We start from the raw sequence: 22,121 nt of genomic DNA on the forward strand, positions 1-22,121 counted from the left end.
CGAGACTACCAGATTCCGAACCAAAATGGCCAAAGTCTATAACCGCTTTCAGACCGAATCGGTGCAAAAGCCATACCCTTTTGGGCTTCACACCCTTTATGACTTACATTTACTTGGCGACTTGGCTATTGACTCAGAGGCCATGAGGGCGAGAGGAATAATTGTCTAGTAAAATCCAAATAGTTGGTCAAAAGTATCGAGACAAAACAGCTTTAGCTTGCAAAACGCGATTCAGCCGCCATTGTTTGGGTTTTCAAAGCCGGCGCTTTTCTCAACTGAGCTATGGGAGCAGGCTTATTCTTAACCCAACTCAACTTATCTTAACGTGGGTTCGAATCCCGTTGAAGTCCCGAAATTTCAGTTTCATGTTAATTTGCAATTGCTTAAATTGCAACGACCACTGCGACGATCATATCATAATTTAAACTTGGAATTTCCGCAGTTCACATCATCTTTATTCTGAAGAGTCGTTTCAAAGGAGCTTTCTTTTCAGTACGTGACTGTTATAAATAACTGTACGCAACTGTAAATTTTAAAAACGTTCTCCACAATGTGTATGATAACTTATTAATCAGTAACAATAACTAAAGAATGCAGTAATGAAGAACAATTTTTGCAATACTGTTGAAGGGAATAATGCCGACAGTCACGTGCACATGTTTTCCTCTCAGTATTGTGAGCTGTAAAACTCACACCTTTGGATAACTGGCTTTGTTTCTAAGTTAAAATATCACCAGGTTATTGAAAATCAGTTCTGTAGAGTTGGGGCGGTGATTATCTGGAAAAAAATGGTTGTGTTTGTCACATTAATTTCCCAAGATATTGCGATTTTTGTTAAAAATTAAAAAGGTCGTCGGAAAATTTCAGTATAAAGACAAGGCGTCCCCTCTGAAGAATTTTCTGATGAAAGTTTACTGCTACTTCATGACCTCGGATTTTCGACTGAACCCATCATGGTGGGTGATAGTTTCGCAATACTGACATTGGACGGCTTTTAGTGCCCCTGAACAGACGGCGGCTCCAAATTAACCAATGAAAAAGGCTTATAAAGCATAGGGAAAACTATTGGAGACATTTCGGGCAATACTGACATTGGGCGGCTTTTAGTGCCCCTGAAATTTTGTCTACCAGTTCCTACCATTATTCCTAACCACCTTCTCATGATCCCCTTTCCCTTTATATTTACTCTCTTTATAAATTCTTTTAGTTCCCTCTTTGATTTATCATCCGAGAATAAAACAACGTGAGGTCAAATACTTCACAATAGTTTGAAAAATTCAGTGACGCGTCATATTTATTTCTATTTTAAGGACAACATAGAGAAGTGATATCCTCCCTTGATTTTGCAATCAGAGACTCAGTAGTTTTTTGAACCCTTTAAGCACCAAGATCAACATACAAATTCTCCAGGATGGCCTTCATAGATTTCTTGAAAAATTGGTTGAGAGAATTTGTTAAAAGATCAAAGCGTATTTTCCTTAGTGATTATAACATTAATTCTCATAACCTTTCCACCTGACTATTTACTATTTACTACTATTTTTACTATTTACGGCAATTTTTAAGAGAAAATTGATGTTGGTCACTCTTGGGAAGAGTTAAAACTGTTTGACAATAAGAGATGCCACTCCTATTAATTTATTTTTAGTGCTTGTATTCTTATGGTATAGCGATATATTCTTATCATACATTTTATAGAGCTAATTTACATCACTATATTTATAATCTTAAGCATTTTATTTCCGCGTTTGTTTTTGTTCTGTCCCCAATTAGCTTGTAAGCTAAATATCCTGACACGTAAATTACATAAAGTTTATTATTATTATTAACCACATAAGCCGGTTTAGCGATGAAGCAAGAATAAACCACCAATCATGAAACGGAGAAACAACTATGTACGAAATATGTGAATTCAAGAAAAACTGGTTATTCCAGCTGAACTTGTTTACAACCACGGCTGAGACGCTGCTGAAATATTCCTAATCCCCCAATTCTAGTCCAGTTTATGAACGTCTGTACTCAGTAAGGAATTAAGCAATTTATATTTTCCTCCCTTGCTTTGTCTTATGTACCTCTCAAAATGTCGAGTGGTTAACTTAAGTGTTTTTCTTCTGTAGCTCGATCGTGATAAAGTGGTTTCAACACGCACATAGGTAAGTACTCACTATTTATATGTCAAGGCATTTTAAGATGCCTCACACACCCATTAAATCTCGGTTCGCTTCCTTTTACTGTTAAATACTTGGTAGCCACAAAATAATTGACTTCCAATTATCCATTGCAAAACATTATTTGTACTAGGATTCTGCTGTTACTGTCAGAAGCAGGTTGCGCATAAAAATCGATAAATAGTAGGCTCCCGAGTGTATGCTGAGGATTCCTTAGAGGATCTCCTCGGCCTCAGCAATCCTGTCACTGCTCACAGCGCTGCTCAGAGAGCAAAATATTGCCATCGTACGTTTTTTTTTAAATTTAAGGATTTCCGGGATAAGTACTAAACTTAATAACTGCATTCATGATCCAGTTCCTATTTTTTAAAGATTATTTTTGAATTAAAAAAATGAAAGCTCGACGTGCGACCTTTCACGAAAACATACCGGATTTAAACCAGGAAGAAGGAAGATAGATTTGATAAAAAGGGTGTAATACGATATAAATGCTAAAAAGAAAATTAAAATTTGTATATCTAGACCTTTTTTTTTTCTTCCAGTATGTTTTTTGTTGAAAATTAATTTTTTCAGGAGCCGATTAGGTGACAAGTAATAAGTAATGAGTGTTATTATTCATTCAAAATATTTCCCCGATTCTGATTGGCTAAAAGCACTCGTTTAATTTACCATAACCAGTTACTGATGACCAAATTTGGAAGAATTTTGTGTTTAGCGAGGAAATGACGTCAAAAATGCAGCGTTCTTGCAGGTTAATGCACCGTTAACCGAGAAGACCTGGGGACGAGGTTGAGTTGTTTTGGTTGTGAACTTGAAAAATGGCGGACGTTTCACTCGTTTCAAGAGGAAGAACTAGGCGAAAAAATAGCTAAAAACATGGCAAGAACAGCAAGAAGACAACTCCAAGGGTGACATCTGCTATTTGGAAAATATTTGCGGAACTGAACAACCCTAAACGTGCACTATTGAAGATGAACTTAACATCGATGGATCGATGGAGGTAAGCATGTTTTAGCCATGTTTTTAAACTAAGAATTATTTTGAATGAAAAATAAAACAATTTTTGAATTCGGCTTTCGTATGATATGAAGAATTATGGAGATCTCGGAGGGTGTTATCCGTCGAGGCCGTAATAACACCCTCCTCGATCTCCATAATTCTTCATAAGATACTCAGCCTCATTCATTAATTGTTAAATAATTAATCGGCTCCTGATTTTTTTGACCTACAGATTATTGCAACTTTTGGTTAGATCCTATATGTAAGTTATAACTGGAAAAAAAAAGAATGGCAATCATGTACTCACAGGAGAGGATAAACTTGATTATGATTAATTTTGTCCATTTCCTGCTCCTTAGCAAGACCTCTCACCCGTTGTTCCTTGTTTTTTCTTCTTCCTTCTCGTTCTTCCTTCTTGGCTCAGCGGTCATGCGCGTCTTCTCGTCACCAGCCCAAGAAGCGAGGTGCCTAAAATAGTCTACTCTTGTTCTGCAAGTGCAATGTATGTTTCAGGGTATTTACTACTGGAGTCACAGCAGAATTTCTAGAGAGCGAACGTGAGCACCGCGGAGGCGAACACTGATGAATGCCAAAGGCGCGAACTGATAGGGAATTCCGGGGGCATGTTCCCTCGGAACCTTTTTGAGACTCTCTAAAGGCATAAAACTCCTGTCGGTTCCCTGGGCCAAAATTGATAAGGCGAGAAGTTCTCAACCCCCTGCACTGTAAATACAAATACCAAATCATCCGAATGATTTATACTTCAGATGATAATTAAAGGCAAAAAAGAAAAGAGTCTTTACCGTAAATCCTCTATTAAGCCAGCTAAAACCAGCCTCGTACCCAGGCCTGTTCGCGCTATCCGAGTGACCAGAGGAGGCTTGGAACAGAGCGCGATAGCGCGAGGCCTAGCAAAAAATGGCAAAAAAGTCCCAGATCGACGAGAAAAAGTCCCAGATGATTTCTCGACGAAAATCCTTTGTTTTCTGCGACGATCACGGAATATTTCGGACTCATGAGATTAATACATCCCTTCCGAGCATCTTTGGACCGTTTCAACTGATAGCAACGAAATGTGGCGGGCATGTTTTCCCAAAAACACTGGTAAGTTAAGCATATCGTTTACAGTCTTGTTCGCTACACGAAGCTAGAAAAAAGTTTCTTCGTAGTTGGGCATGGGACGATCACTGTACACTGTATGTACACTAGTATCAAAGGCTTCATTTTCATTGAACAAAATGGGCGTTGATTTCCTAGTTACAGGGCTATAGTGGGCTTATTTTGCCTTTGTTGTTCGAATTGTTGGTAGAAAAAAATCACGAGAATCATTTACACGGTTTCGCGCGAAAAGCAAAAAAAAAAAAAAAAAAACACTACATACCATTTTCAGCTGTTTGAATATGCTTTTTGCTCTTTATACTAACTTAATACCTTGAACTTGTACCTTGCAGCTCCCAGTTCATGCAGAACATTCTAATAGTCTATTTTGAAAATAGCACCAGTAACTCATGGAATATTCGGGTGTCTTAATTTTACCTGATTTTTAATGATATGACTATCATTCTGTCCTTTATATGATTGCGACTTAAAGCGATTTTACTTGACCCATGAAACATTTAATAACAACTATTGCAAAATATAGCTACAAATAAACAAAAGAAGACAATAGAATAAGTGCATGATAGTGCTTAGTATTCTACTTCCTGTTTCATGCGTTAAGTAAAATCACTCTGAAGGAGTTTGCAATTTTAGAGATGGGAAAATTTTGGATAGTTGACACTTAATCTTAATTTACCTGCCTGACAGGCATAATTCTCTAGGTATAATCTCTAGGTATTTGATGGCAAACGTTGATTAAAGAATCCCAACCTATTTCCGACGCTTTTTTTCATTTCTTCAAGAATCTTGGCTGAAGTCGCATTCTTGGCGCCGCCATTTTGGATTTGCCATTATTTGCCAGGCGTCCTAGGCGAATTTTCCCGACAAGCTTGACAGGTGACGTCACATCCGAAATCGCCGAGGACGACTGGGAACGAGGCTGAGCTAAAACTACACGGAAAGGAAAGATGTCGAAAGAAGGATTTGTGGTCTAACTTGGGAATCAAACTCGGGACCTCCCACACAGAAGGCCACGCACCCGAACCAACTTTCCGGACCGAATGTTAAGTTGGGCCTCAAAAGAAGCCCTCTTTACGCAAAGAGGACCACATTAATGAAATTGTTAATTGTAGTGTTCAATTTCATTCACTTCTTTTCCCTGCCCGCTAATGCCAAAACGTTAAGCCAAAACGTGAAAGAGATTTCATGCGCATGTTTTTTTGCATCCTCTGATCTTGCATTCCATTCAAACAACTTACAAATATACTGGCTATGTCTCATTCTAACAGATTCATCCGTGAACGAACGGCGGTTATCAGTCATGTCCATGAAGTTCTCTTTTGCTTGTCTTTTTCTCCTGGTGGCTGCCTGCCAAGGAAAATCGGTAATGTCAACTTCCTTCCCACGGTCTTCGTACTCGTAGGGACGTCGAGCTGGAGACACAACAACGCTAACTGAACCAGTTAGGCAGTGTTGCAAAGATCGAGACATATCCACATTCCGAAACCACGGGCCGATTGAATTCCTGCCAGAAAAGAGCTATGTTGCAATCCTGGGGGGGGGAAAACTTTTTTTTTGGGGGGGGGGACTTTTTGGCCTTACAGTTTTAGTAGCGAAAAGCTCCGGCTTTGAAAACCAAAACAATGGCCGCTGAATCGCTTTTTGCTAGCTAAAGTTGTTTGGTCTCGATATTTTTGACCAACTAGTTGGATTTTACTAAAATAATTATTCCCCTCGCCCTCATGGCCTCTGAGTCAATAGCCCATTCGGCCTTCAGCGTCATGGGCTATTGACTCAGAGCCTATTAACTAAACTGCTAAACGGCACCAAAACCAGCTTTAGGCGCGCACTGATTTCAAATGACTGTCACTTATGTTAAACAAAGAATTGTGGGTAAGGAAAAAATAGGGAGGGGGAGGGGAGATAGTAATTCTGTCTACATCCACTTCTACAAAAATCGCTTACCACAAAACAAGCGCAAAAAAAAAACGACCTAAGCAAACAACACAGAACAAGCTATCAGACAGGGGAAGTTGAGAAAAATTACAAAATGTTTTTCTAACCCGGTTTTCATAACTCTAGGTATAACTATAAGAAGATAATAAATGAATAAATAAATAAATAATACAGTAAGATATAATAACAAGATCACATGTTATTAATATTCATGAACAAAGCGGGACCGGGGAAACATGTAAAAGTCCTGATAATCGAAAAGTCCAGATAATCGAGGTGCGAATAATCGAGGTTCGACTGTAATAGAAAATGAAATGATATTTAATGGAATGAAACGAAACGTGAAACCGAGTTAATCAGAGAGCCGGCAATAAACGGAAGAAAAACCTTGACTAGATAGATAGATAGATAATCTTTATTTATCCACGGTACAAAATTCGCCAGCTTTAAAAATGCCTAATACTAATATAATAAAAATATTTAAATAAAAAAGATACTTTCCACGAATGCCGTGCCTTACAGTTCTTTGAGTAATCGTTTAAATTGCCCAAGGGACTCTGCTTCCCTTAAGTTACAAGGAAGACTGTTCCAGAGAATGGCGCCACTATAGCTGAAGCTGTTTTTGTAATAGTTTGTGCGCGGTAATGGAACATTGAGTTTATTTTCAGAGTCCCTTAGGTTATATGCGACTTCTCGCCTTTCAAATTTAGAACTAAGATAGTTTGGAGCCAACCCGTGCAGAGACCTGTAAACCATCGTAGCTCTTTGAAATTGTTGCTGGCAAGCTAGGTTTTTCCACCCTAGAAGTTTGAAAAGGTGACCAGCATCTACGTCATAGCTTGAGTAGGTCAAAACACGGGCTGCTCTGTTTTGTAGCTTTTGAACCTTATTCCGTAAGGTTATTCCACAGTTTCCCCAAACAATGTTGCAATAATCAAAGTGTGGCTGTATTAAAGCTTGATATATTAGTTGTAAGGTCGCCTGAGGGACAAAGTGCCTTGTTTGTTTTATGGCCCCAATACCAGAAGCGACTTTCTTTGTTACTTTCTCGATATGGCCACTCCAATCAAGTCTGTCATCGATGGTCACTCCAAGTGATTTTGCAGTAGTAACCTGGCTAACTTGAAAATCATTAATTGCAAATGTCGGGGACTCTGTGAGAGTACTTAGCCTCTGCCTAGATCCGATAAGCATAAATTCGGTTTTAGTCATATTTAGAGTAAGTTTGTTTGCTCTCAGCCAATTGTGAACATTTTCTAAATCTTGATTTAGATGCAACTGAATATTGTCTGCATTATCACCTGCGTATGTAAGGTGGGTGTCATCAGCGTACATCCTCGGCTCACAATTTGAAAGACAATTTGGAAGATCGTTGATGTATAACAGAAATAGTAATGGACCTAAAATCGTGCCCTGGGGAACACCACAACTTAATAAACAGCTTTGAGAGAGCGATCCGTTGATGGAACACATTTGAGTACGATTCTCTAAATATGACTTAAACCATTGGTGCGCGTTACCATATATGCCGTAATTGCTTAATTTTGATAACTGACCGTGGGTAAGATCAAACAAAAGACTGACCAATCACAGCACACTTCCAGATCTGGGAAGTGCACTTTGAACCTTGGGAAATTTCCCTCTTGACTCCAGAAAAGACCCGAAGGTCTCATGAAAGGTGAAGGCCTTACAGTTTAATTTAGAATCAAACTACTCACTACAGTTAAATCACACGCCTTCGTACTAGAGGCTGCTCTCACAATCTCATTGAAAAAAATGACTTCTCAGGTTAAATGCGCTGAACGGAAGTCGGCTTTACCTCAAAATCATAAAGTGTGAAAAAAAATTCTGCCTTTTTTTCAGTTAAAATGTGCAACACTATGAATGCACCTACAAGAACCAAGTACAGAGGGGTAAGTTTCACATTGCGCAACAAACAAAGAAAGTATCCACTCTTGCAATAATCACATTTGCTCAGTCAAAACATTTGCTCCAGAGCATAATCTACCCGTCAGAGAAAAAAAAATTATTGGAACCACCAGCATTTTGACATGAGGTAAAAGTCGAGTGTTGCCTACCGACCCCCCGTTTACACTTGACATCTTATCCAGCCTTTACAGGGAGAAATACATGTATACAAGAAGCCAACACTTATTTCCTACATTCTTGTCCAGAGCAAAAATCTTTGGTCACGTATCACTCTCTAGCAGCTGTCTGCCGAGCTTGTACGTCGTGTTAGACTTTAAAACAGTTGTTTTTTTCTCAAATACGATTTCTCAAAATAGGGACTGTTTTGCAGTCTAATAGCCTGCGTAGCAGGCGCGTGGGTCCAAGAAAGAACGGGCGCGCGAAAGGGAGACACGCCAGGAGAGAGGGAGTGCCTGCCCGGAAGGCCCACGCAAATTGTTTCAACACGCATTCTGTGTCTGTGAGTGCGGACACTTCCAATTGATTGAGAGGCTCCCGAGGGAAAACGTAATTGCTCTGGGCGAGAAAACTGTCAATCAATATTACATGGACAACGTAGTGAAGGTCTTATATTACACCACCAGCTTCAGACACTACTAAATGGTATAATCGAAGTTCAAGTCTTCTTCTGCGTGGGAGGCTTATTAGGAGTATATGTTTCTGTCACAAAGCCATGTCGTCGGAACTCCAATTCGCAACTTATTTCCCATGTTGCTTCGGCTAAGTTCAGAGCACGTTGCTTGGGATGCGAATATTCGTAATTCTAAATTAATCATGGCAAATTCAAGCTTATTTTGTTGCTAAAAGCTTTCTTCAAGCGACTTAGTGACATTTTAGGGGGAAGACAATTTTCTTGTACAGGTTTTTCAGCGTTTTTGATTAGCTCAAAGTGTAATAACCACTCTCAATCGAGCACTACTGCGGACCACTTCCACCGTACATCTTGTCCTTGAACTCAAATGCCCAGAGTCAGTCACGTTAGCCTGTTCCAGGCGCTCAGATAGTGGGGAGCGGTGCGAAGTAAAAAGGAGCGCGAAAAAAATAAAAGCGAGGGAGGGTGAGGGGTGAGAGAGGGTTCCCGCACCTCTCTCCCCAGTCCCCCTCTACTTTTCATCGCTTTCTTTACTTCGCACCGCTCTCCACTATCTGAACGCTTGGAACAGGCTACAGTCACGTACGTTAGTTCTTTGAGACCAGCGCAGACAGTGCCTAGAAGGAAAAATGAGCAGGAAAGATTTCATGAGGGAAAAGGAATCGCCTGCAACTATTTTCTTTTGGTTGGGTAGTCGATACCAGACCTGTTACCCGACTACTCAAGACGGAACGGCCCGTGCCTCTCGTTGCCATCGCTATCCCTTCCTCGCGCGATCTCTCGAATAGCCAGAAATTTATCCACGGTTTGATAGGGTTTTCTCTAAATTCAACCCCCTTAATACGGACACCCGTTAATGCGGACAACGGAAATTTGTTTCTTGCCCAATCAACATATCGTCATAGAAAGTCAACCTCGCTAATGCGAAGTCATTTTGCCAAGTCTGTGTACTGTCAGTAACAAGCCTTTCCCTTTCGAAGGTGCCTTTCAGATGATAGCATGTTGATGTTCCCAGCGCCACAATGACACCGGATAGGATGAATTGTAGACGGCAAAATTAAGACTATTTTGGCATCAAACGAGTTATGAAGAAAACGGTTTTTTTATTAATAACATGACCCTTTTAATGATACCCTGGATGCCAGCTAGGTTATTTTTCTTCATCCTATTGTACGTACATGTATTTCGAGAACGGACCTCTAGAGCTAGGGTAGCTTTTAATAATGTTTTTTCTATGGCCCCTCAAGTGTCCGTAAATGAACGGGGTTTGACTGTACACCGTTAAAGCTCCTGGAGAAAAGTTACTTAGCTATTATCACCCATCCAAGGAAAGAAACATGTCTAATTAAGTGTGTTAATTATTCTTTATGCTTGATCAGTTATTTGTTGTACGTTACTTCATTACTTGTCAGTATCACAATGCATATGATTATAAGCGGCAATGCTTAAAAAAAAAAGTCAGCAGAGTTTTGCTACTGAACTTTGAATTGAACCACGCACAACAGCATAACGATATAATAAAATAATAAAATAATAAAATTATCCATAGATAAAATTTCAGCTTTCCTGAGAGGGTAAAAATATCTCTTGACGCCAGAATGAAAAATAAGTAATTCCTTTTAACATGAACGAAATTCACGAACCCTATAAACATAAATAATACCTAATGAAGATCCACACGTCTTAATCAATTTCACAATTTCCTGAGGGCACAGTTCTTGTTCCCACTTGCCTTTGAATTTATAAATAAGTACGTATTTTAGCAAGAAACGATTCATGCATTTCTTCTGTGTTCTTCTTCCGCGAAAGTTTACAATTTCAGCGCTGTCAAGATGATCAAGTTCGTTTTTATCTGTGTTTCCCTGGTTAGTGTCAACTTATATTTCTCCCGAGCGGGAAGTACAACGCAAAATCAAGTAAGACAATGGTCAATTTCTTTTATTTACCATAAGAATTATTTTTTTCACAGCACGATCTATTTAATACATCTTAGAACTACGGTCGTGAAAAACACTTTTAAAACCTTTCAGAGAAAGATGGCAAACAGTACTTGAATTAGTTTTATCATTATTATCATTATAATTATTGTAATTATTATTATTTTATTTTAAGACTAAAACTTTCTACGCTGATGTTAAACAGCAAATGGATCCTGGACAGGTTTCTAGCAATAAGGTAAGAACTTTTTTAGCGTAAAAACACATCAAGACTTGAGAACAAACAAAGAGAACGAATAGGTGAAGTGAAGGGCCGCCCTTCCTAGACAACGTACGTTATAAGGCAGAAAGACATAGCAAACCGAAAGAAATAAATTAAGAGATATCAATTAAATATAAAAAGGGAGATACCCAGGCTAAGGGATCGTGAAACAGAAATAATCAGTACAAGAGAGAATGAGCACAGAACCAATAATAGCTCATTCTCTCGTGGGCGAACTTCGGATGTTCGGATCGATCGTGCCTGACAGAGGGCAGATGGACAGACAACGAAGTCGATGTAAATGATAAGCAATTAAAATATTCTCAGAGACCACGTACCGGCATTAGATTATAATGCTGTAGATCTAGTCCAAGTATAGTTACAGGCAATTTGTTTATGCCATTTAAAGGAGAAACCATGCCAAGAAAATGCCAGCAACTTGAAACCGAGATCTTGCGTAGACCATCTAAAGAATGGCGCAGACAAGTGCTGCTATTACAAGATTTTCGATGCCGCAGGGAATGGATTCACTGTGTACTGTGACATGGAAACAGAACCTGGGGCGGCTTGGACACTTATCACGTCTTGGAGCCTGAAAAACAACCATTTCGCGAATTTTAGGTACTTGTTTAGATGTGCTAAAGATCGGCGATAAGTTAAAATATTATTTATGCCCCTTGCTCGCTTGCCATTAAACCATGTGCTGTACAATGTGCATTGCTAGGGGTGAGCTCGGTTTGCTGGGAGAACTGAACGGACACCATTATTTGTCGTAATTTGGCCACTCAGTTAAGTGGCCGTTTATTGATAATCCCAAATCAAATTACACAAAAACCGGAAATAAAAACCTCATCCCAGCAAAGGTGAGGGCAAACAAAATGTTTGCCCTGCACCGAAGCTGAACTGAAAGAGGCCTGAAAATCACATGTTCGGATGTTTAAGTATCTACCATTGTAAGTCCCGGATGTACCCATCCGGGATACTAAAAAACGCCGCGCAGGCTGCATAAAATAATTTATTCCCCTTGGTAATAAATGTCATTTCTTTAAAATATTTCCCCGTTTTTGATGGCTCTAATCCCCTGGCTAGTGTTACTCGGAAGAAGTTTGATGTTCAAAACATTACACTCGATGTCAATCGTTAATTCACCGACAAAAAAGGGATGCACAGATCTCATGCAAAGAATCGGAGTGGTGAGTCAGCTATTTTGGCAGTGCAGAGCTAGAGAAAATTACGGAAAACTTTTAAAATCCTTGTGCGAAGAAGAAATAGTCAAACTACTGCCTCAAAAACGTAGAAAGAAGATACAAAAATCAGCTCACGGATGACAAAACCACGGTTTGTTTAAATCTCTTCGCCTTGTAAAATTTGTGCATTCCCTAATTTGATTGATAATTTGGTTAACAACAAAATTTGGCTGTTTCTTGGTGTTGTGGAAACTATTGTTGGTTATCTCGAGTTATCTCTTGTGTTGTGGGTATTCTTCATTGTCTTTTCAATCTTTTGGATTACTTCATTTGGTGATTGCACCAAGAAACACCCTAAAATTTGGATACATATGAGATGCAACTTTACTTGAATTTCTTGTTACCGACAGACAAACACCCTTGTCAGTCAACAATCCAGCGAACGAAAACTCCCCCAACTGGTTCCTCTACCGGCTGACAGTGGACAGAATGAAGTCACTGAGGGACGTATCCACCCACTGGCGAGCCACGTGCAGTTATGACAAGTACGGTATCAATAACTACAAAGATTACATCCGTGGAAAGTTTGCGGAGGCCGACATCTTTGCCTTCCTTGGTGCTGGTGTTTGCCTTAAGACTGAGCTTGTCAACATTCGTGGTCACACTGGAATTCACAAGACAGCCAAGTTCTAGCAGGTTATTGGTACATACTCGCCTCCTGTTATCGACAGTTCTTTAAAGGTTGCCAGTTTGATCCCACCGTTGGGGCAGTAAGAAGTGAGGACAACTTTGGTTATTACGGCATTACAAACCCCAAGTTTACTTGTACAATGAATGGCGACTCTACCACGCAGTGGTGGTTCGGTAGCTATCAGTAGTACGCAGGTCATTCCGCATAAAAACTCTGCATCGTCCCTCTTTCTTTGTAATAATCTTTGAGTGGATAGTTTTAACGTTGTTAAAGCCAGTGTGTTTCTGGTATAAAAGGTATCTAAACATTAGAAAGGAATTAGATCTACAATTATAACTAGTTTCCAGTGCTTATATGTCTCAGCTTGATTAAAGGGAATGAAAACTCAACCCATCCAAGTAAGTGTCTGGTTTAATAATACAATTTTAATGCGATGGCTAAGAAACGTTGCAAAGAACAACAGATTTCATTTGGCATAATGTGAAATATTCCGTTTTTTTATTTTTAATCCGAAGAAAGGAGTTGCTCAACACTTTGTTTAAATTCGTTCTATATTTTGCCTAGGCGGGGGATAACCCATTTGCCCCTGGAATTTTTTCTAGTGAGTGAAGCCGTTTTCGGTTCACTTTCTGGCCAAAAAGAACCGTAACTATTCAAGCCGTTGTTTGCAAGTTGAAATAACTTCGCCGCCTATTTTTCTCAGTCCTTAATAATTAGAGCCTTAGCAGTTCAAGCCTGTGCATAGCACAAAATTTCACGAACCCGTTTACAACAAAAAAATGTTCACTGCCTCCTAGACTTTTCAGTCCTTTAGCTTTCCCTTCTATCTATTTTCACCTTTAATAAGCTAGTAATCTCCTTTTTGGCTTTTGATGGACATTTCAATACTAAGCTGTATAGCTCTCAGTTCGGTAACTTCAGTCAAAGTCCTTCGCTTCTCATTTCCGGTTACGGTAGAAGGACTTTTATTCCCTGCCAGCCTCCTCCTCAGGCGCTCCGTTTTTCGCTTGGTAGAGGCGAGCGCGAAACGCGAGATGGCAGGCTGTTTCCTTCCCGCCTTGGTTTGCGCGCACATTTTCATCTAGAGAGAGACGTCTGGGTACGAGGCTTATTTAAGGGGCAAATTTACAGGAGGAATTTTCCTCCTGTAGGTTTTATCCAATCATGAGCAGATTTACTGATGAGCAGTCAATCAAACCCGATCACACCACATGAAAAGTGACTTTTTATTAATAACACAACTAAATCCATGTAAAACTACTGATGGAAAGCTCAAGCAAAACGTTTTCGTTAAGAACAGCTCGTTCCCGTTTTCATCAATAATCAACGCGTTTTGGCATGTATCCAGTTGTTAACAAATCCTCAGAACTTCATCCAGCGAGTGTGAGTTCATCTTCTGGCCCCCATAAAAAGGTAATCCATGACAGTCTTGGATTCTAGATTTCACACTGTGGATTCTAGCCTCCCATGCAGACATGCAAGGGGTTCGTCACGCAGGATCGCGTGACGAACCCCTTAAGAACGTCTCCTTGGGAGGCTATGTGGATCCCGGGTTCCACCAGCAAAAAATTCCCAAACAACATGGGTGTCATGTTGTTGCACAGACACAGGGCTATCATCTGGGGTGCATTTGGGGTAGTCTGGTTAAATTCCAGGGAGTGGGGTTGTTCTAAAGACTATGCTTTGTGCGAGAGTGCGGATTTGCTGAGTTTTTGTACCCGAGCTAAAAATTGCCCTTAAAAGGCCTTATTTTCCAGATCAATGAGAACTTCACTTTTGTTCCCTTCAAGACAGACGATCCTATCAAATGAAAGCTTATGTATTCAATAATTTCTTTTTGAGGTGAGATTTTACTTTTCAAGTAACAAGGGCCATTAAATCCCCAATCAGTGCGAGAGACTGACATATTTTAGTAAAGCCCCGGTTCTTCAAAAAACCAGGTATAATTACATTGATGATTATTCGAGAAAATAAAAATATTGATCAATTTCCGACTCCGAAACATTAACAAATTTGGATGCTATTTTTAAAACTGCTAGCTAAGTTCAATGTTACAATCACCGCGCGGTGATTATAGCGTGATAAAGCGAAGCTCCTAGCCAATGATGGCGCTCTATTTTCGATAATCATCAATGTAAGTATACTAAAACCAAATAATAGCATGATTTGTGCGTGATCTTTGGTATAAATACCACTCGTGATACTTAAAATTGTTTCAAAATTCACTCACCTCTAACGGCTCGTGATCGTGAAATTACGAGTGACAATTTCGAAATATCACCACAAATCATGCCATTACCTATACAAATACCGTATAAAGTTCCTCTATAAAAGTGCACTTCAGTCGTTTTTGTTCACGTTCAGAAAAATGTTGCCTTGTGAGTCAAATATCAAGAAGAGATCATGCCTTTGTTGTGAAGTATTTGTATTGATAATAGCATGATTTGTAGAGATATTTGCCATAAATACCACGAGTGATATTTCGAAATTGTTATACGTAATTTCACAAGCCGTTAGGCGAGTGAAATTTGAGACAATTTTGAAATGTCACAAGTGGTATTTATGCCAAATATCGCGTACAAATCATCTATTATTTGTTAATAATACTACCCGCAAAAGGTTTGTAATTTTCACATGTAGGTAATTCAAATTAAGCTGAAATACCACTGCTCTGAGCCAATCAAATTGCAGAAATTTCTCATGTACTAGTATAATAAAAGTTATTTTTAAGACGGATCTATCTTATCTTTTAAGCTTAGTTTTTGTTTCATTACGTCTTGTTTTTGACCACGTACTGTTTTCCTGTTTTGATCTTTTGTTTTTACTTGTACTTGAATTTATGCTTAGCTCGCGAATATACTATATATATAGATATTCAATAGAGCAAACCTGTTGCAATATAAGCGATAAGATATTCAATAACGCTCTTCTGGTCAGCTAACCCAAACATGTCCAGCTTTGGCTATAAAAACCGCTACTATACTTTAACTAGTAAGTAGAGAAGAGTAGAAAAGTAGAAAGGAGTTAGAAGAGTAGGAAGATTAAGAAGAAGCAGAAGTCAAGACGAATAAAGGCCAAGATGTAAATCAGATTCCTGGTACCTCATCGTGTAGCGAGCGAGTTGCTCGAACACACCCCCACACCTTTATGCTTGCTTGAATTAAGGCGGGGAGTGGGGGGGGGGTTGCTGGGGGTTGGGAGAGGGTAGTAAAGGTTTTGACAAATGATCGAGTTGTCTACAGTCGAGGATCTTTATGAAGAGTTTTACTTCAACATACAACACCGTGAGGTCAACTCATTCACTGGCCACTAACCAATCAATGAACATCAAACAAAATTATGGTTCAAGTTAGGCCTTCTGGGAAACTGCCAACCTATGCCTTCCCTAACTCAACGTTAACGCTTACTTCTCACTTGGGGCAAAATATTTTGGTTAGGGGAGGGGTAGGTTGCAAGCTTCCCAAACACCTAAGTTGATCAGTATCTGCATTCTTCAATTCGCTGTATTGCCCTTCACAAGAACCGCCGAGTATCAGGTGAAAGGACAAAGTGCACTTAAGTTTAAAGCAGATAAGGTATGAGCAGGAGCCCATGGCTCCGCCTTGAAAGTAACCAATATAGGCCCTAAATGTGATCATTATCTAGCTGTATAAAGGCAACGGGATCAACCCTTCTATCTCACTAGCATTGGAGGCTTACTAGTGGGTAAGTATTCTATCAAGATTCTCTGAGGGAACAAGATTCCCTCAGAGATTAGAAAACTGCCTCGTTTAAATGTTTTTAAAACTCCAATTCATTGGAAAGATTATTTTAATACACCATGACCCATTGTAACTCTTATTATTAATAATGTAAGTTTTTGTATTTTTAACATTATAGTCAATAGTTCCTTAGAGTATTTTAGTCTAGTTTTAAGCACGATTCCTAGGAAGACCATATAAAATGATACGATTTCGTGTATAAATAAAGATTGATGATGAAGCCTAAAAATAAGGGATAGCTAATTTGGTCATCATATTTCTTAAATTCAAACACATGTTCTTCTTCAAGGGTTTTCCTTCCTTGTTTTGTTTTCGTTTAGGTAGAAAAAATTGCGAGCAGTAAACAAGTTGAATCTTACATTGTAGCCGATCGAGCCTTAACTAGGCAATTCTGAATTCGAAAAGGGTTTCTCAGTGTCTTACATGTACGAACTGTCATCCTCAAAGTCAATCATCACACTTATACTTCTATGTTCGAGCTGGCCCTACGTTTTATTCTATTACTCTATAAGGCCATACTGTTGCATATTGTTGTGAAGTATTTTGAAAGTTATTTTTAAGTCGGATCTATCTTATCTTTTAATCTTAGTTTTGTTTCATTAAGTCTTGGTTTTGTCCACGTACTGTTTTCCTGTTTTGATCTTTTGGTTTTACTTGTACTTGAATTTATGCTTAGCTCGCGAATTTACTTATTCCCATATTAGGAATGTTAGTCGCTTAGCATTGTCAGATGTTAGTTTTCAACAGGTGGTCGTGTTTGTGGTGTTAGAGCTGACCTTCAGTGGTTCTTTGGTACTTGTCAGTTGCGGCTGTGCGTAGGCTAATCTTTTCCCTAACAATAGCAGACCTGTTGCAATATAAGCGATAAGATATTCAATAGAGCTCTTCTGGTCTGCTAACCCAAACGTGTCCAGCTTTGGCTATAAAAACTGCTACAGCATAACTATACTGAACTAGTAAGCAGAGAAGAGTAGAAAAGTAGAAAAGAGTTAGCAGAGTAGGAAGATTAAGATTGTTAGCAGAAGTCAAAGAAGAATAAAGGCCAAGATGTAAATCAGATTCCTGGTACAGTGTACCTCATTGTGTAGCGAGCGAGTTGCTCGAACACACCCCTACAATATGTATAAAAAATAAGATGTCAATTGCGACCAGAACTACTGGATGCTTGTCTGTCTAGTATTAAAGGGCCATATAGAACTTTCAATTGTTGTTGTTTTTTTTTTGGAGCATTAGACATAATAGTTCATACTGCAAAGAGACCTAAAAATTGTTCATGTGCAGGGACCGCGGAGCAAGGTGAAAAGTGGGAGGGCTGACAATTGAAAATAGTTTTTTCATATTGAAAATCGAAAAATTTCTAACTATGGGTTATTGCATTTAATATTCGCACCCCCCCCCCGCCCCGGTTGAGGAACCATGGAATTCTCCAGGGGTAAGTTATAAAAATTGAGGATTTCTTTAGGGGTAGAAATAGAGTAAACAAATATGGAATTCTTTGGGGGTGAAGCCTTAATTTTCACAAAATTCTTCAGGGGTAAACCCAAATTTTTCAGGGGTATGACCCAATTCTTCAGGGGTAAACCCATGTTTTACGGAAGTCTTCAGGGGTGAATGCAATTTTAGCCAATCTTAAGGGGTAAGATGAAAAGGTAAGTCCTCAACCGGGGATACGGATTTTAAATGCAATAGCCCTGTGGCCGTTCACTGTTCAAGTAATGTAATTCTTTTATATTTCATTGATTCGAAAGGAGAAAGACAAAACATAAAACTTTTATCAACTCAAAACAAATACTCACCTTTGTTTGGCTTGAAAAAGCTAGTAATAATCTTCATTTCGTCTGATAAAACTGATAAAAAACTCTGGCGGAGCTGGAAGTACAAAACATGCTGCCGAACGAAGCGAAGGGGTGGCCAAGGCAATTGCCAAGGCATGGCGTTTGATCAAGGGGCAAGTCGGCCCCAGGGCACAATTACCGCGAAAAGCACCGGAGCCCCACAAAATGCCTGGCGTTTGAAATTAAAGAAAATACAGAGAATATAGCGGAATATAGACGGAAAAAAAGTTGTTTCAAGTCTTTTTTTTAATTTTAATTATTTTTCTTTTTAGCGCAAAAAGTGGGGGCGGGGGCGCAAAAAAGTGGTGGGGCCGCGGCCCTACCAGCCCCTCCCCCTCCGCGGTCCCTGATGTGTACTCACCAAAATGATCAAATAAACCAAAAACTTGGTTTTATTTCGGTCAATTGGCAAACGTAAAAATATTGAAAAATCAGTTTACATTTTCTCAATCCCTTGACTGAGACTTGAGAACCCTAGTATGGGAGTTGCTGTATACCTGCGGTGTTTCTGCAAATTCACTGCACTTTTCGTTTTCGCTTTTTAGTGAACTCACGGGGTGTCCGACAAGTCCACTCCGTTATCCTATGACAGTGCAGGAGGCCATCATGAAGTTGTGTTTAGTTTGTATTTTTCTTCTTGCTGTTACTTGCCAAGGAGCAATGGTAAATAAGACAATGATGCCTCCTTCGGTTTATCAACAATATTAATTTTACAATACACAATTTCTGGGAAACATAATCCAGTTACCCACTTCCTTTTTTTAGGAAGAAATGGGGAGAAGACTGCTTCCCCCCCCCCCCCCTCAGGGGCTTGAGATATAATTTTTGGGCATACAAAAATCCCTACCCCTGCCAGGAGCTGATTGACCCTACTTATGAGCTCGGCTGGGGGTCAGGGGAGCAATTGAGGGAGCGGGTTGGAAGAAAACATCCCCGTACTCGACCCAGCGCTCTTCAGGGCTGCCTGTATCACAGATTGAAAAAAATAATTGTCATATATATTCACCAGGTTTAAAATTCACCATCTCGTCTCAGTCATTGCGTATAAAATCATATACGAATTACCGACCCCCAGGGGTAACAGGCTTTGATGAATTTAATTGCAATGTGCTTTTGTTCACGACTTGATATAAGATTCAAACAAAAGAAAAGTTAAAGGAAGAATGGAAAGAAGTTGCGGTCTAGTAGAAAGAAGGACACACCCAGAGCTTGAGCTTGCATTTGTCTCCCGCCCACTCTATTATAAGTAGCTTCTGTCTTTGTGATAACGCCTCCCTAGTTTAAGCCAAATGACTCGCTAAAGTACATTTTTCTAACTTTTTCTACTTTATGTCCCTAAGACTTACAATATTAAAGATGCTGTTAAAAAACAAATGGACTCAGCACAGGCTTCTCGCAGCAAGGTGAGACGTATGTTATTACACAGTGAATAATGAAATAAAAGACCAGACAGACAGACAAACAAACAGACAGACTAAACGTACACAGACAGACAGACCGTGAGGGGGGCGTACAGATAGAGACACTATAGGCACTCAGACAGATCTGACGAATAGTTAAGTGACTGTCTGACCATTTAGAACTTTTCCTAACTTGTGTCTTACTAAAAAAATGCGCTCTGAAAGACAGATCCAAAGAAGTGTCCTACAGACACTGAGATTAAGAAAGGAATAGACTATCAAATGAATAACCGACAACATGTAAAGGGAAATGAGATTGGAAGCAGCCAATTTAACAGACAAACTTTTGGTCACTTTTGAATCAATTGAGGTTGTCAGACCGATAGAAAACCTTCGATTAGGCGGTCCTTGTTCCTTTTACTTTGATTTGGGAGGAAAAAGAAGTCAAGACTGGGATATCAATGAAGAAATGACTGTCTTTGATAGTTGACAGACACATCAAATAGCCTAATGATATTGTGACTGAGTTCTGAACCTAGGGGACAGGTTGTAGGAGCTGTTAGAGGGACAGACAGTTAAATCGAACAACTACCTTGTTATTGGTAGGAAAAACCGTGCCAAGAAAACGCAAACAAGACAAAACCTCGATCATGCATAGATCACCTAAAGAATGGCGCAACGAAATGTGGCTACTACAAGATTTACGATGCTGCCGGGAGTGGATTCACTGTGTACTGTGACATGGAAAGAGAACCTGGGGCGGCCTGGACACTTGTCATGTCTTGGAGCTTCAAAAACAAGCTGTTCTCGAACTTTAGGTACTTTTCAAATGAGCAAAATGAAAGTAAAATTGCGTGATAATCGCTGTTACGGCACTCCCTGCTCCCTTTATGCTTATCTGACGTCGGAGTGTTACTCTCAAACGAGAATTGGGGAAAAAACGGTCATAGGCTGACGATACTCTTGCGTAGCTTTTTTTTTAGGGAAAACGTCTCACACCTTTTTAATAATTGCATTAAAAAACAGAAAAGGGAAGGAAAAAACAAAACAGACATAGCCATTTGTATGTTGGCTAACGGGGTCATCAAAATACTGTAACTTTGAACAATTTTGTTTTCTTTGACAGGACAACTCCCTTGTCAATCAACGATCCTGTGAACGAAAACTCCCCTAACTGGTTCCTTTACCGGCTAACAATGGCCAGATTAAAGTCGCTAAGGGACGTATCCACCCACTGGAGAGCCACGTGCAGCTTTGACAAGTACGGCATCAACAACTACAAAGATTACGTCCGTGGAAAGTTTGCGGAGGCTGACATCTTTGCCTTCCTTGGTGCTGGTGTTTGCCTTAAGACCGAGCTTGTCAACATTCGTGGTCATATTGGAATTCACAAGACAGCTAAGTTCTGGCAGGTTAAAGCTAGATACACTCCTCATATCGACAGTTCTTCAAAAGGTTGCCAGTTTGGCCCCATCGTCGGCGCAGTTAGCAGCGAGGATAACTTTGGCCTTTACCTTCATACAAACCCCAAGTTTACTTGTACAATGAATGGTGACTCTACCACTCAGTGGTGGTTCGGTGCCTATAAGTAACACTCTGGTGGATTATTTCGCGCGTAAACACTAGGCGTTTACTTTGAGTTTGGCATGCGCGCATTGTGTTGTAAGGATTGTGAAACTTTTTAACTGAACTGTGCCACCTCTTTAATACAAGTAAATAACAGATGAAGAATGGTTAGCGCAAAACAAGTAAGATGCCGCCAAAACGGTACTTTTTAAACCCACTTTTCATTGTTTTTATCTCAGCTTAAACGGACGACTATAAAGTAACAAAATGATAAATTTATAAAGTAAATAATTTCGTCAAAGGCATTTGATTCAAGTTTTTGGAATAAGTCAAGCAAAAAAGTACCATATCCACTGTTTATCGTTTCTGGTTTTTTCTGATTTAGTCTTCGTAACATGTAAAACAAATGTAGTCTCATAATAGAAATTTCTCTTTACAAAACTAAAGCGTTTTCTTCGGTCTTTTTTTTTTATTTCTTAACTTGTTACTAGTCAAGGGGCAATACGTTCGAAGTTGAAACTTGCATTCTGAATATTCGGTGTGTTTCCAGGCTCCCACATTTCGGTGTTGTTCCTGAGATAATTGTCGGACCACGTGATTAGTCCAACTGGGATTGGCCGCAGGGAATAATAGGTACCTTTAACAAGCCCAGGGGAATCTGTACGATTTGCTTCCCGTAGAATCTCTCAATTGTTTTTCGT

At 39.5% G+C, this 22,121-nt stretch overlaps 1 protein-coding gene and 1 pseudogene across 1 annotated transcript; both read left to right on the forward strand.

Moving 5' to 3' along the window:
* The first annotated feature begins 5,558 nt into the window (after positions 1-5,558).
* On the forward strand, positions 5,559-13,226 carry LOC140944147 (uncharacterized; annotated as a pseudogene).
* A 5,034-nt stretch (positions 13,227-18,260) lies between these two features.
* LOC140944617 (uncharacterized) lies at positions 18,261-21,446 on the forward strand. The gene is made up of 5 exons (XM_073393736.1): positions 18,261-18,268; positions 19,000-19,117; positions 19,795-19,857; positions 20,461-20,672; positions 20,981-21,446. Exons 1-5 carry the CDS (start codon positions 18,261-18,263, stop codon positions 21,444-21,446), a joined length of 867 nt encoding a protein of 288 aa, XP_073249837.1.
* The last annotated feature ends 675 nt before the right edge of the window (positions 21,447-22,121 follow it).

Source organism: Porites lutea, chromosome 7, assembly GCF_958299795.1.
Source record: "Porites lutea chromosome 7, jaPorLute2.1, whole genome shotgun sequence".
Classification (NCBI taxonomy): Eukaryota; Metazoa; Cnidaria; class Anthozoa; order Scleractinia; family Poritidae; genus Porites; species Porites lutea.

What these genes read in the sequence shown, in the direction of transcription:
- LOC140944617 (XM_073393736.1), top strand. An exon ending in TTACTTGCCAAGGAGCAATG is followed by an intron (nt 19,118 to 19,794) that starts GTAAATAAGACA and finishes TATGTCCCTAAG; the next exon opens with ACTTACAATATTAAAGATGC. An exon ending in CACAGGCTTCTCGCAGCAAG is followed by an intron (nt 19,858 to 20,460) that starts GTGAGACGTATG and finishes TGTTATTGGTAG; the next exon opens with GAAAAACCGTGCCAAGAAAA.